The sequence below is a fragment of the Lynx canadensis genome, chromosome C1, assembly GCF_007474595.2.
Source record: "Lynx canadensis isolate LIC74 chromosome C1, mLynCan4.pri.v2, whole genome shotgun sequence".
In the NCBI taxonomy this organism is placed as follows: Eukaryota; Metazoa; Chordata; class Mammalia; order Carnivora; family Felidae; genus Lynx; species Lynx canadensis.
In genome coordinates, this window is record NC_044310.1 from 207,710,275 (window position 1) to 207,725,033 (window position 14,759).

At 38.7% G+C, this 14,759-nt stretch overlaps 1 protein-coding gene across 1 annotated transcript in view; it reads right to left on the reverse strand.

The window, feature by feature from the left end:
• The window catches only part of DOCK10 (dedicator of cytokinesis 10), a 269,566-nt gene that overhangs the window by 85,719 nt on the left and 169,088 nt on the right, over positions 1-14,759 (reverse strand). The window contains 6 exon segments of the mRNA XM_030325753.1: positions 4,612-4,694; positions 5,883-6,005; positions 6,195-6,416; positions 13,888-14,043; positions 14,165-14,248; positions 14,524-14,609. Of these exon segments, the coding sequence (XP_030181613.1) occupies positions 4,612-4,694; positions 5,883-6,005; positions 6,195-6,416; positions 13,888-14,043; positions 14,165-14,248; positions 14,524-14,609 (754 nt within the window).

A 14,759-nucleotide genomic window follows, 5' to 3' on the forward strand; every position in this document is an offset into this window, starting at 1 on the left:
CTGTGCCTATCAAAAAAATTAGAACCGTGTATAGTTGATTTTCCAGTAACCTTAGAGAGCTGCTGAAGTTTTATTTCTTCTAGCTTAAGGAGCTTGACTAGACTATTTTATTACTCTTGGAATTAACCAAAGATTTCCAAATACCAAATAACCAAAATACACAGGCCGACGTGGCCATTTAGATAGATATCTGATCATAGAGCTGTAGTGTCAAATAATACCGAAAATGGGCCAGAATCATATTTTTTAGACTCCTTCCACCTTTCTGCTCATTTTTCTCTGTTAAGTGGTAAGTAAGTGAGGGGAAATTTTTCATTCTGGGGAAGCAGAATGAGAAACTATTTAATTCGAAGATTTTATTTAAATATCACACAGGGCTTCTGTTCGGGTGTGTGGCATGTTGAATCCAATACGATGTATTTTCAACACAGGAGGAGGTCAAACTGACCTTGAGTAGTGTTGTTGTTGTTGTTTGTAATTAACCAGTCATTACAAATGTATCAACTAGACATGAGCTGTAAAACTCGTTCCTGCTTTTATCCGCAGCTCTGTCCTGCAAACAGCTCACTTACACTGGACATGTTGTAAAGAGGGTGAAGAACGCAGGGCCAGGGAGAAGAGCTGCTCACAGCCCCCTACACGCTGTCCTTGCTTAATAAATATGCTAACTGGCAAGAGAACAGAGAACTGACTCATGCACACAGATGGTTTCGGGATGGCAGGATGCTATGCCCAGTTCCAGCTGCCACAGTTGGGCAATGATCCGTATATGGTGAGGGTCTCAAAACTGCGACGTTTTGGGGGATGACTGAAGAAAATGTGGGATTTAGCTGCAGGAAAAGAAGCCCAGGTGTCCCTGAGAGCCTCAATCACGAGCAGCATGAAGAGCTGTGACACAGAAAGAATGGGGCATATTTCTGTAGCTAATGTTAAGACAAAACACAAAAGTAATTGTCATGCAGTTGAAAAATATATTTTTTTAAATGAGTTATTTAATCACTAGACCTATAGAAAGAAGGAAGGAACCACTGTGGGATGCACTTGAGTTTTGGTCATTGGGAGGATTCAGAGGTTGGACAACCGTTTGTTGGGGATGTTGTTAGACTGTGTGCCTTTTGTAAACACATAGATGGAAGAATGAAGTTTTTAATGGAGTTTTATTCAATTTTAAAGAAATTCCAGGGTTGTGCACCAATCCATTTAGAATATCGTGTAAGGTGGGTTAAAAGGAATCAGAGTTGGGGCACCTGGGTGGCTCAGGAGGTTGGGCGTCTGACTTTGGCTCGTGGGTTTGAGCCCTGTGTCAGGCTCTGCATTGACAGCTAGGAGCCTGGAGCTAGCTTCATATCCTCTGTCTCTCTCTCTCTCTCTACTCCTCCCCTATTTGTGCTCTCTCTCTCTCTCTAAAATAAATAAATAAACTTAAAAAAAAAAAGAAATCAGAGTCCTGGCATGGATTTTGACACATATAATTGTGGGATCCATATGCATGGAAAGAGTTCCCTTTAACCACATGACACTTTTGTAGGGGTCAACTTTCCCCCAAATCAAAGCATGTAAAATACCCATGGTAGCCATATGAATGTATTCCCTTTACCTACTCCAAGAATAACCTTTTTTTTTCTTTTTTACTGTAAAATATCACAATAGCTGCCAAAAATAAGAACACACATCAAATTAATTTCAGAAAAAAATGTTCACAGTGATGAGCATCTGTGTGTGTGTGTGTGCGTGTGCGTGTGCGTGTGTGTGTGTGTGTGTGTGTGTGTGTGTGTAGCAGCGGGTGGGACGGTTGGATCTGGGTAAAAATACGGTCAAAAGCTAAATTGTCAATTCTACCCTTTTTAGTGGCAGTTGATCTTAAGGGCCAATGTGTTTCAGGGTACACTCAAAGCTACACTGTTAGGCAAACTGCAATCTAGAAAATATAGTAGGAAAAAAGGAGGCCAAACATCCAGCAGAATCAATAGAATATTGAAATATGTCAGCTAATGGCTTGAGTAACCACGAGCCCTCCTCTGATGCAGTTGCCATTTTATTTGAAGCAATTTCCACATTGTGAGGGGGACTAAAATCTTCTTTGGCTGGATCTGATACTTATTTTTGTGATTAGTTATTCCAAGGGGTTTAACATGAAATCTTTCAAACTACGCTGCTAACCATTTTTTTTTTTCTGAGATGTCAGAGATGTTTACGTGAATGTAAACCATGTATTTATGTGCACAAATTGGTGGTGCTTCCTGTTTCCTAACCTACAGCCAAACCACTCATCAGGCATCAATGGAGCATGAGCTTGTGGTTTTGTTGACTTTCTTGTCCTAGACGTAATTACTTCGATAGTCAGGAATATTGTCAGCCTTCCTAGAAACCTCATCCGTCTTTCTTCCAGCATATTTTACTAGACAACTTCACGGTACAATTGTTACTTCTTCTCCTAACTGATCAATAAAGGGTAATGCTTTTCCTTCTCTACCCCACAATATTCTTCACTGTGCCAAATTTACCAGAAAGCGGGACTTGTTGCAGAAAATATGATCTCCCCAGGTGACTTAATAATCATATAAGAATAGTGACTTCAGACAATGGTTATCTTTTGCTGGGTACATATCTGTGCTTGTTAATCTCTGCAACAGTAGATTATCATTCCTCTTTTGTACATTAAAAAAAAAGCTAGGGTAAAGATAGCCTATGAGTACTTGCCTAAGTTCATTTGGCTATTAAGTACAGTATAGATTTCAAAACCAGCTCTGGCTCTCAAATGACTGCTTCTAAAACCTCACAACAGTGTTGAGCCGTTTAACAGAAAATGTGTTTGCCATTGTAAGTTTGCTATACTGGAATATTTCTCTTTTGCCAAAAGATATCTTATTATGCCCCAACAGGTTTTCTTGTGGGAATTGAGAATACTTATCAACATGAAAGAGTTTAACCAGCAAACTATGACTAGTTATCCTTTCTCTGGAAGCTTGGGAGAAATAAAAACAATGAAATTCAACATAAAGGTTCAGTACATTCGGATAATGTCTGTTCCAGGCATCGTGTACTGGCATTAGCTGTCCCCGCAGGGCGAGAGGCACAGAGAGACAGAGTGATACGTGTGATCCACTTTATGCCAAGTGCTTTCGTAGCTGAGATTGCCTCCATTGCCCACGAGGCAGGTCTTGTCAGTTTCATCGTGTGGTTGGGACCCTGAGAACTGGGAGGAAACTGGAGTAAAGTTACCGTCCGTAAGTGGTGGCCTGAATTGGACCATGTTTGTCCAACTCCTGGGTCTGGTCTCTTTCTCCCTCACTACAGGGCTGCGTTAGAGAGACTGTGCAAGTCTGTCCTGGTTTCCTGTTGCTCATATTTCCACCTTTCCCTCCCCTGCACCTACCTGCCCCCGACTTCAAGTAACAAGCTCACAATGATAACAAATATTGGTGGATTCACTCTGGTTATGCTCATCCCTGAGTACTGGGAGACCTAAAAATGGCAAAAATTAACAGATGCTGTCTTCCTTCTGAAGTTACCACCATTGGGACAATGTTACCAATGTTCAAAGGAATACTTACTAGGCTGTCTTACTTCATGGCACGCTAATTAACCTATTTTTATTTATTTATTTTTATTTTTAAAAATGTTTAAAATGTTTATTATTTATTTTTGAGAGAGAGAGAGAGAGAGCGAGAGAGAGAGCGCGTGAATGAGAAAGGGAGGGGCATAGAGAGGGAGAGAGAGAATCCCAAGCAGGCTTTGCACTCAGTACTCAGTACAGAGCCTGACATGGGGCTCACTCCGAAGACCGTGAGATTATGACCCGAGCCGACACCAAGAGTTGACTGCTTAACCGACTGAGCCACCCAGGCGCCCCAACCTTTTAAAGTTGATTTGGTTTATACATTGCTGACCTTTTTGTCCTCGTGTCTATGCCAGGCTTTTCCTCTTTTAAGAAATTCTTACACACATAAGGATACAAAGAAATTGAGGAGGACAACTGTAATTGATCTTTAACCAGATCTGAAAAGCAATTCTTGTTCTTTATGCAGAGGTTCTATGTCCAGGAGGATGATCCCATCCTTAGTGTCGACATAACTCAGCGTTTCCATCAGAAAGTGAGCCAGTACTGACAAATCTGGCTATGCTAATCAGTGCCAAAATCAAAGAGAGCTTAAATGATCAAACTGATGGTTTCCTCTGGACATCCATACATAGGCCTATGCCCTACACATAGATGAAAATACGCAGCTGCATAATAAATCACAATGCTGCCATTTGGATGTTATGCACACTAAACTCTCAGGCCTGATATAATGCCAAGCGTTTAATAAACCAAATATGCATAATAAACAGGTTATGACTTTGATCCCACCAAGAAGCCGTAGCATATCTGGTCGTGCACACACTGTGCACATATCATAGCCCCAATCTATTATACTCTGTCTTGCTGAATTGTCTTGTAAAGCACATGTTTCCGGGGAGCCCCGAATGTTTATGAAGATGACACCATTAATATTTTTCCAGGTTTTGGTATATCACACATAACAGGCAACAGAGAGGTGTTCAAACGGAAGTTTCCAACGCAGACTTGTAAACGTATGACTGTTCTGTTGGTTACAGATGTCAACCTACCTTACTGCCCAAGCAAACGGCATGTGGTACTTCCCCAACTTGCTGCAGAACTGCCTGTTGGATTTCAGTATCTTTTGTGCATACTAAGGGAAAAGTAAATAAAAATATTGTTTAGAACACCTCTTCCCAAACTGTCCAAGGAAAACACTAATAGATACTTTTCCACATTATCTTGTACTGAAACTCGGAAGGTCTGTCTGTCTGCCTTACTGGCCTGCCGATTCTGTCTTGTAAAGAACCAAATGATCTCCTCTGTGTTCAAACTACTGTATTATGTTTTTCTTTCTTTTCACTCTGGAAATTTCAAATATAGAAAATACGCTTGTCTTGGAACAGCGACTTTTTCTTCCCTTTTATCAGACTGGAAAGGTCTTACAACATCGAATGGAAAGCGTTTTCAAATTTACACCCACAGACCATCTTATACCCTTATTCGTTATGGCAGAGGTTGGCGAATGTATTCTGCAGAGGATCGCAGTAAGTATATTGGGCTTTGTAGACCACGTGGTCTTTGTCGTGGCGTCTCTGTCTCTGTAGCAGGAAAGCGGCCATTAGGCAATCCGTAAATGATGGAGTGTGACTGTGTAAATAAAACTTTATTGACAGAAACAGGTGGCAGGTGGATCCGGCCTGCACATTGTAGTTTGCCAAACCCAGAATCTCATGAATATGTTAAACACTGCCCTAAATTGTTACACATGCTCAAATTCCATTCTTATGCAGTCTTTCCCCAATACATTTCCCTTGCATGAAGAATACAGACTTTTAATATTTATTTCCTACCAACTAGTAACATTCGATTACTAAAGACAATATGGTTGGAGAAAAAAGAAAAAAATTTCTGTTGTCCTATCATTTGAAGAACTCCCAGCACATCCTTTACTCTGCTGTCACTTCAGTGTTAGAATAATTTGACCTACAGTTATCTGTCTTACTCTTTCACTTAGTTCATCATCAGTAATCTGTATTCACTTGCTTTTAGTCAGATTAATCCTCACTTTTCATTATCGCTGACATTTTGATCCTTGGAGTGAAAATTTTATACACATTTAAGTTGATTTCTACTAAGAGATGATCAGAAGTCAGAAGCTGCTTGGTCGAAACACATACACCAAGAATATATACTTTCAAATTTGCCCGATGGATATTCGTTTCAGTAACCAGCGACTATTTTGAGACTCACATTTACCAAGCTTGATAATTCATTAAGGCAGTGTGATTCTATATCCTGAAAGCAGCCTAAATTATTTATGGAAAAGATTATGCATTACCTTGTTGGAGTCCGGATTTTTAATATAAGGTTCAGCACCACTTGCAATGTTCCCCATCAGTACTTTTTCGATTTTGGCCACCAAAACAATGTCAGAATGTGGATTGCTTACAGAAAATATAGCCTATGTACAAAGAAAACAACTAATAAGCATTTAGGGATGCATACTGAAGACATTCACAAAATTTCTCTCTCTTTTTTTTTAAAGGGACAGCTTTTAGGGAATTTTTAGTTGGGAAACCAACTGTATTCTTTGGGTAAGAATGATGAAACGAGCAGTTTCAGGGTTATCATAAGTAAACAAAAGTGCAACCTGCTTTGGAAATTTTAGCCATTCCTCTGGAAATCCCTTGACGTGAGGTTCTTCTGATTGTCTTGGGGAAACAGTGTCAATGTTTCCATTTTCCAAAGCCACGGAAGCCCCTGAGAGCATCTGTCTGACAGCAGTGTGATTTAGATCCACATGAAAATCCGCAGAAATCTTCCTGCAGTCTCTGAGGTCATAAAGTGCCACACTCACAAAAAAAGGCTCAATCTGCAGGAAAAAGAAAGAAGCGATGGTTTTGATATAAAATCGTCATACATGCAATTGCCTCTTTAGTACATTATTTAATAAAACAGTAGATAAGAGAAATTACTATTTATATATGGCATAATATTGTTCTTTAAAATATACAATATATATTAAGTGGTAAGTGATTAGCAGTTTTTCAGATATATTCTGAGATTATCCCAATGTCCTGATACTCATCAAACCTAACTCACCTAATTCTCCATTGGTAACTCCCACTGGAATCAACTCCCACTAAGACGGCTACCAATGGTGATTTTCTAGTTCCATCATTCTTTCTATATTTACTAGTTGGTATTCTGTAATGATGAACCTCTCTATCTCTCTTCCTTCCTCCCTTCCTTCCTTCCTTCCTTCCTTCCTTCCTTCCTTCCTTCTCTTTCTTTCTTTCTTTCTTTCTTTCTTTCTTTCTTTCTTTCTTTTCCTTCCTTCCTTCTTTTCTTTCTTTTCCTTCCTTCCTCCTTCCCTCTTTTTCTCTTTCTTTCTTTCTTTCTCTTTCTTTCTTTCTTTCTTTCTTTTTTCTTTCTTTCTTTCTTTCTTTCTTTTTCTTCATACCTCCAAGTATAGACTCATGGATTACTACTATTTTATTCAATAGATTTCAATCTCTTACTATCATTATTTATATTGATGCTCAAATTGTTTCAGATTTGGTTAGAGGTAGCTCCCGTGACTTTTTGGTAGATTCCATAATTTTGGGGGCACTTCTTCACTCAACAAGATGTTCTAGGCTCATCAGATACTTTCAATGCCCCAGTCATTTCTCCATACAGCTCTGGTACCTTTCTGTGAGGGTGACATTTAGAAACCAGGATCTCGGTGCTCATTATGCTCATTGTTACTGGGACACATACACATATGCACACACACATACACATACACATATCCATACACATAACATTCACATCTACAAGGATTTCTTTAATTCTATCTGTACATGAATATTTTATGAAATATTATGAAAAACTCATGAGTTCATGTTGATACTTCTATTTCAAATTCAAATCAAGAAGGGTTATTTCAAGCCTTTTCCCTATTCATATTTCATGTAACTATTTCCTCCAATAGTGAAAAATTGGCTCTTGTTATCATTGACCTATTTACTTATTTGTTCAATCAATTTACTTACTGTTCAGAGTAACCAGTCTGCCAACCACAGCCACCTTCTCGAATTGTCTCCTTTGTACCACCCTGCACAGTACCCCAGATCCTGACAAAGCCAAGCACATTCCATTTCTGTGCCTCCACATAGCTTTCTGCCTCCCAGTATGAGGACTTCTTGGTTGGTTACCCAATTCCAAGCCTGCGAGTAGCTGCCTCTGTACCTCTCACCACCATGCTAAGAAGGAAAAGGGAAAATGTGAAATAAAGAGAAAATGGGAAGGTAATGAAAGATGGGAAAGAAAGGGAAAGTTTCTTGGTTGAGTTTTAAAAAAGCAAAAAGTAGGTAAAGCGGTGGCTAGAAGGGGCTTCTAGGTAGATTAAGAGACATGTGCAAAGACATAAACACAGGAAAGAACATAAAGGCATGAAAGAATGCTTTTATGGGAGATGCATTTGAGGAACATTAAGGAGGTATACCCAAAGAACTTAGAAATCCATTGGGTATTCTCATTGGTTGGAGAGAGGTGTTCACAGGGGTATGCATAAAAGAAAATTCCCAGGTTTGGAGATGTAAGAAACTAAGTGGACGGCAATATCATTCACTAATATATAAGATAAAGATACAAAGATGAGTTCTGGATGGTACGTAGAGTCGTCTATAGGACATTCCAATCACAGTTGGATATATGAGTTTTGAGCCTGGCCAAAGAAACTGGGCTGGGGATGTGGACCCAGGAGAGTTTTGTATGTGGTTCTTGTTTAAGCCATGAGATAAAGAGAAGAAAATTAGAATGTTATCCTGAACAATATCAGCATGCAAAAGATAGAGGTGGAGTAGGGAAAACAGGCTGTAAGGCGACTGGGGGGTAGAGAGAGATTAAAAAAATATATATATATATATGTTAAATGCTGCCAGAGTATCGTAGATTCTGAAGAATGATTCCAGAAAGATGAAATTTTCAACAGAAAACTGTTAAATGCAACAGTTATTAAATAAAACAGGGACTGAAATAAATGAATATATGTATATGTACATAGTTACATGTCTACACATAGAAATAATTATGTCCATGCAAATAGATATAATTACATGTCATTAACTACAGATTTCTCAGAATGGAATATGCTCCCCAAAACATTCTTACTTTTGTTTATGTCACTGAATTTTGAATTGATGCCCCTCATATATCAGTGTTCTGTGGGCAAGCAGGATATACACAAAACCACATGATACTGAATGTTTAATAAGTATCTCATGTGCTTTGAAACACAGTAATATGGCTAGCTTATAATGGGGTTATTATTTTATTCCTTAATACTAGTCATATTTGCCAGCTGCCCTACTGTTAGAAACAGAGCTACACATATAAAATGAAATTCAATAAAATATTAAAAAAATAAGACAATTAAAAAGTAAAAGTTTCCCATTTTACCAACTGAATTTAATTTAGAAAAACTTTTGGTTTGTGGTAGTGGTGGTCTGCAAGAGTAGAAAATGCAAAAATTACATGAAAGTAACTCAGGCAGGAACTCAAAACACATTGAAGGTCAAAGGAAAAAAAAATCCTATTATTTGTCATGAATTGGTGCATTTTGATTTTCACTTCTGCTTGGTGAATGGAAATAAATTACCTACTTTGATAATCCATCAGAAATTAAAGCTCATATGGTGATTCATTTATTTCTTCCAATCCACTTTTTCAACTTAAATGTCAAATCTTACTTTTTGAACCATTGGTTTTTCAATAAAGATTTGTTTAATCAAGCACTTGAAAGCCTACCAAATTAAGTCACAGGCTTCTTATGTTTAGAATTCTGTATTTTCTTAAATAAAAATCAAGAACATTATAATTTTAAAGTAGCTCTGCTGTGAAGCAGGCTTATTTGTTCACATTTTAGGAATCAATTGCTATTTTCAAAGATATATTTTATACTAGAATACCGTCAACTTGAATTTGGTTCCCAACGGACTGACTAAAAAATTACATGCTGTCAAATATTGTTTCCTCATCATGGAAAAGTTTTAAAAAGAAGCTTTTTAGAAGCTCATTCACTAAATACAGGAGTTGGATCTTTGGCAACTTGAAGAAATATTTCGATTCACTTAAAAAAAATGCTCTCTGAGTTAAAAACAATGAGTTTAAAAATAGCTACATTAACAAAAGAGTGTCACTCAATAATATACAAAGATTTTTAAAAACAATGCCATTACATAAAAAATTGCTGTCAAGTTTAGGTGAAGCTGTTTTCTTAGTTTTTATTTTATTGTTTATAAGCACAATGAAATTGTTTTTTACAAAGTCATTTTCTATTTTTTTTAACACTTGTATCAATTTTAAAGTAAATTAAGTACAATATGGACATCCAAAGCACTCCAAATAAACTTGTCTCTCAGGCTTTACAGATATAAAAGGGCATACTGATGCTGGGTTCTGAACTTGGGCGTGTTCTCGTGCTTGGCAAGACTGGCCCAAATACAAACATTAAGCTTCTGAATATGAGTTTTAGTACAAAGAAAGGAATCCATGTGGAAGGAGTCATATGCCGGGCACTGGAAAGAAAAGCCCATTATCTTCAAGTTTCAGTTTCTAAATTGGATATTTTAATCACACTTAAGGATATGCATGGTCAAAAAAACCACATTTATTTTTATTTCATAAGATGGCTAAATGCCATTATGATTTGGGTTACATTTTCCTGATATTTCCAAGTGGTTTCAAGAAGCAGCTTCCAGGGCTTTTGATTTGTTTTCTTTTGTTTTTTAAATTTTAATCCTGAATGAAAGTACATTGATTGTTCCTCCTGACCATTTCACTCCATGGAAATTTCTCGTTCCACAGTCCCAGGTGTCCTCCATGTTGGCATATCTACTGGGCTCCTCTCTGGGTTCCTGTTACTCAGCTCCTCAGCACCATGCCACACAGCTGACACGTTCCCTCTTGGCTTCAGAGCCCAATCTTTTTTGGTTTAGCTCTACTTCAATGGCCATTCCTTCTTAGTCTCCTTTGGTCATTTCTCTATTCATCTTTTATTTATTTATTTATTTATTTATTTGAGAGAGAGAGAGAGAGAGAGTGCATGAGTGGGGGAGAGGGGCAGAGAGAGAGAGAGAGAGAGAGATAGAGAATCCTGGGGCTTGATCCTATGACCCTGGGATCATGACCTGAGCCCAAATCAAGAGTTGGTCACTCAGCCGACTGAGCCACCCAGGAATCCCTCTATTCATCTTTTAAAGGTTTGGTTCCTGGCCCCTTTTCTATTCACACAGAAATTCCTAAATGTGACCCTCCGGGTCACTGTATGACCAGACTTCCAAGTTTATACCTAGTTCGTGGCCACTCCCTTGAGTTCCAAACTTGTATTTGAATCTACCCAAAGGACATCTCTGTTTGGATATCTAGTGGGCCTATCAAGCTTAACATGCCCATAATGGAATTTGGGGCCAATATCCCCCCAATCTGCTCTTCATCTAGTCTTGCCCTTTTAATGGCACCACCATGCATAGAAGTATTCAAAGCAAAAGCGAGGGACTCATCCTTGAGATACTCTTTCCCCTTGTCCAATGGATCAGAGAAGCCTGTCTGTCCAATTTACCCAACATCAGTCATATCCACCCATTTCTCTCCTTCTTCCTTGCCAGTCCTAGTCTATGCCATGCAATGAACTAGGGGGCAGACTCCTATCTACCACCCTTGGTCAACTCTTATTTCCTCCAATTCATTATTTTTTTCTGATGGGATCTTAAAAATCAAAAACAAAAACAGAAATCGAACCACACCATTTGAAAATGTTTTAAATCCTTCAATAGCCTCCACTCAGGATAAATGCAAACACTTCACTACAGCCTGTACCTTACATTACCTTCCCTTGGACTGTCCTTCCCACATTATCTTGGTCTGCTCTTCCCTTCGGCACCTGTACAGGTACTTCCTGTTCCTAGAACTTGCCGAGACTTAGTTGTCTCAGGGCATTCACACTTGCTTGTTCTCCTGCCCTAGAATATTTTCCCATGACCTGACTTATCCTTCTCACCTGTTAGGTCTGTATTCAAATGTCACCTCCTGAGAGAGGCCTCGTATGACCACTCTACCTAACGTGACCCATCTCCCAGTTCCTCTGTATCACATCTGTCATACTGATTTATTTCAAACAACTGTAAATAATGTACAACTCTCGTGTTAATTTATTTGTCTTTTTAAAAAAAATTTATTGTTTGTTCTTTTCAAAAAGAGTCAGCCTTCAAGAGGGCAGGGGGCTTGTTATCTTGTTCCCTGCTGTTTCCTGAGTACCTAGAAAAAGTCTGGCTCCCAGTAGGTGCACAGAGTAAGTAGTTGCTGAAAAAGGAATAAACGTGACTTCCAGTACTATCATTTTTACTCACATACCTACTGCCCAATTATAGTTCTAAAATGTGAGAAAGTTTCCTTGGGGGGGAAGATTCTTGCTGGTGAGTCAGCTCAATTTTACCTTGTCAACAAGATTCTCATGTGCAATACTGAAAACGCCAATACCTTGCATATATAGCATTCGCAAATTTCCAAGCAATTTCCCACCTATTAAAATAACAGTTAATATGTAATGATTGCTTACTGTGCATCAAGCATCATCCAAGTACTTTCCATATATTACTGCATGACTTCTTCACAACAGTCCTTTGAAACAGCTACTGTTATTATTATCCCATTTATAGAAGAGGAGAGGGAAGGTAAGCTACCTGCCCAGCGTGGCAGAACTCACTGATGGGAAGGCGAGGCATACTGACCCAAGAGAGGCACATTATCACTTGATTCTCCTCATTCAATCTGAGGTTCGTAGCATGTACCATTATCCCTCTGTCACACCAGGGAAAATGGGCTCAAAGAACCAGTGCCATGCCTGAAGACCCAAGGGCAGCAGGTACAAAAGGGTCCATCCTTTCTTCAAGCCACACACTGTCACGGCTAATAAGTCTCATTGAACTTCAGCATGGAGATGTGCATGGAATTGTGTGGTGCTTGGTCTAGAGAGAAAGCTTAACGCTGTTTTGTCTTCTAAAAGCAAACATGGCTTATAATATGGATCTAGAAATAAGTTTTCTTCTTTGAGATGGGAGATGATAATTGAGGGATGATTTATCAAAAATTAAAATGGACTGCATTAAAAACAATGAAAGGGGACATACCAGTACAACAACACTGACTTGGATTGGTGGCGGGATTATGTATAATTTTTCTTTCCTTACAGTTCAGAATTTAATGTTTATGCTCGCGGAATGCCCCCTTCCCACAAATAACTTTACAATTGGTCTAGGGGTGCCTGGTCTGCTCAGTCGGTTAAGCATCCCACTCTTGATTTTGGCTCACATTCATGATCCCATGGATCATGAGTTTGAGCCCTACACTGGGCTCTGTGTTGACAGCAGGTAACCTGCTTGGGATTCTCTCTCCCCCCCTCTTTCTGCTTCTTTCCCACTCATGCTCTCTCTCTCTCTCTCTCTCTCTCTCTCTCTGTGTCTCAAAATAAATAAATAAATAACTAAATAACTAACTAACTACATAAATATTAAAACAATTTTTATACAATTGGTATAGAATTGTCCCCAGACTACTAGGAGAGAATTTTCTTTCTTTCTTTTTTGAAATATGAAATTTATTGTCAAATTGGTTTCTATGCAACACCCAGTGCTCATCCCAAAAGGTGTCCTCCTCAATGCCCATCACCCCTCCTCCCCTCCCTCCCCACCCCCCATAGGAGAGAACTTTCAAGACAGTCCACTTAGCAGGAAAAGGAATCTTATGTTGATTTAATGAATTCTGTGGTGGTTCCCAAATATCAGTGAAGCACCTTTTTTTTTCCCTCCCATTTGCCTATACTATTATTTAATATTTATCCAATATTATTTTACTTGATTCACTATGTAGCCTTGTCTTAGGCAGTGATAGCTGTGAAATCTCAGAGTTGATTTGTTTGTCCACACTATTCTCTAATATACATTCAAACAAACATATAAATATAAAAATTAAAAAAGAATTTGACTTAAAAGCCATCTCAGCCACCACCAAGTAGATATAAACAATGCCTTAGGAAACTCTGAACCACTGTGCGATTGAATGGAAAGGACACTAGAATACAGTCCCTTTGACACTTCTTCAAGGTAAAAGGAACATTTTACGGTAATACATCCGCTTCAGAACTCGTGCATTTTTGTGATGTGGAAAATGCTGTCATTCATATTCCCTGGTGCACTAGCTGGTGTGAACTCAGTGCCTGGGATTATCAGGAATAGAAAAGATTTTGGCCAGGGTGGTGTGATATTGGCTGATCGGCATTGGATGTAACAGGGGAAACTTACATTCGTTATTGGGTCATTCTCATTCTCCGTAACACATCCCTGAAGATTTAAGTTGAGAGCTTTACAAATGATCATGATTCTCTTGGCGGCTTTTTCTTCAAATGGTTTGATCCCAAGGTCGGGTTCGAAAAGGTCCTTTTTCTGAAGTTTCAAGGTCTACAAAAAAGGTGGAAGGTTTTTCTCAACAGACACCCATCATAAAAAAAAGAAATCCTGAATTCTAAACCACAATTGTGTGGATTGAGTTCACGCTTGCTCAGAAGGAATTTCGACTTACATCTATATCTGGATCCAGCGAGAACAGATTTAACCTCTCCGTATTTCGAGTTGTTTTGACAGTCTCTTCAGTTTCTGTGAGGTACTGCAGAGAAAACTGTGTTAGCTCTTGGTAACCAACTATCCAAATACTTACAGCCTGGCCCCCTCCACATGGCCAAGAAATTGCCCCTTAGTATCATCACTCTTTTAATATCATCCATTAACACGCGGCAAATCCGATCAAAACATGCTTTTGTTTTTTGAGTGTTGCATTTCTTAGTTTAAATTTTAAAATACAGCATTTCCATCTTTTCCATGAAAACAATAACTAATAAGTAATTCAAATTTATTTGCATAGTAAAATGTCGGCTTTATTACTTTTGCGAAGTCTGGGTGTAGGCTGTTCTCTGAAGACTCTGTTTCCTCTGGTGTGCTTTCACAAGTTACAGAATTATCCAGCGAATCTTGAAAAGATACACCAAGACAGGTTAATAAGTAATACTCATGAATCACACATCTCTCCAGGCTATGGCATATCAAGACCGGATGTGGGATGGATGCAGGTGAGCAGATGTCTTCGTTGTATCCTGCCTCCAGGACTCTATATTGTTACG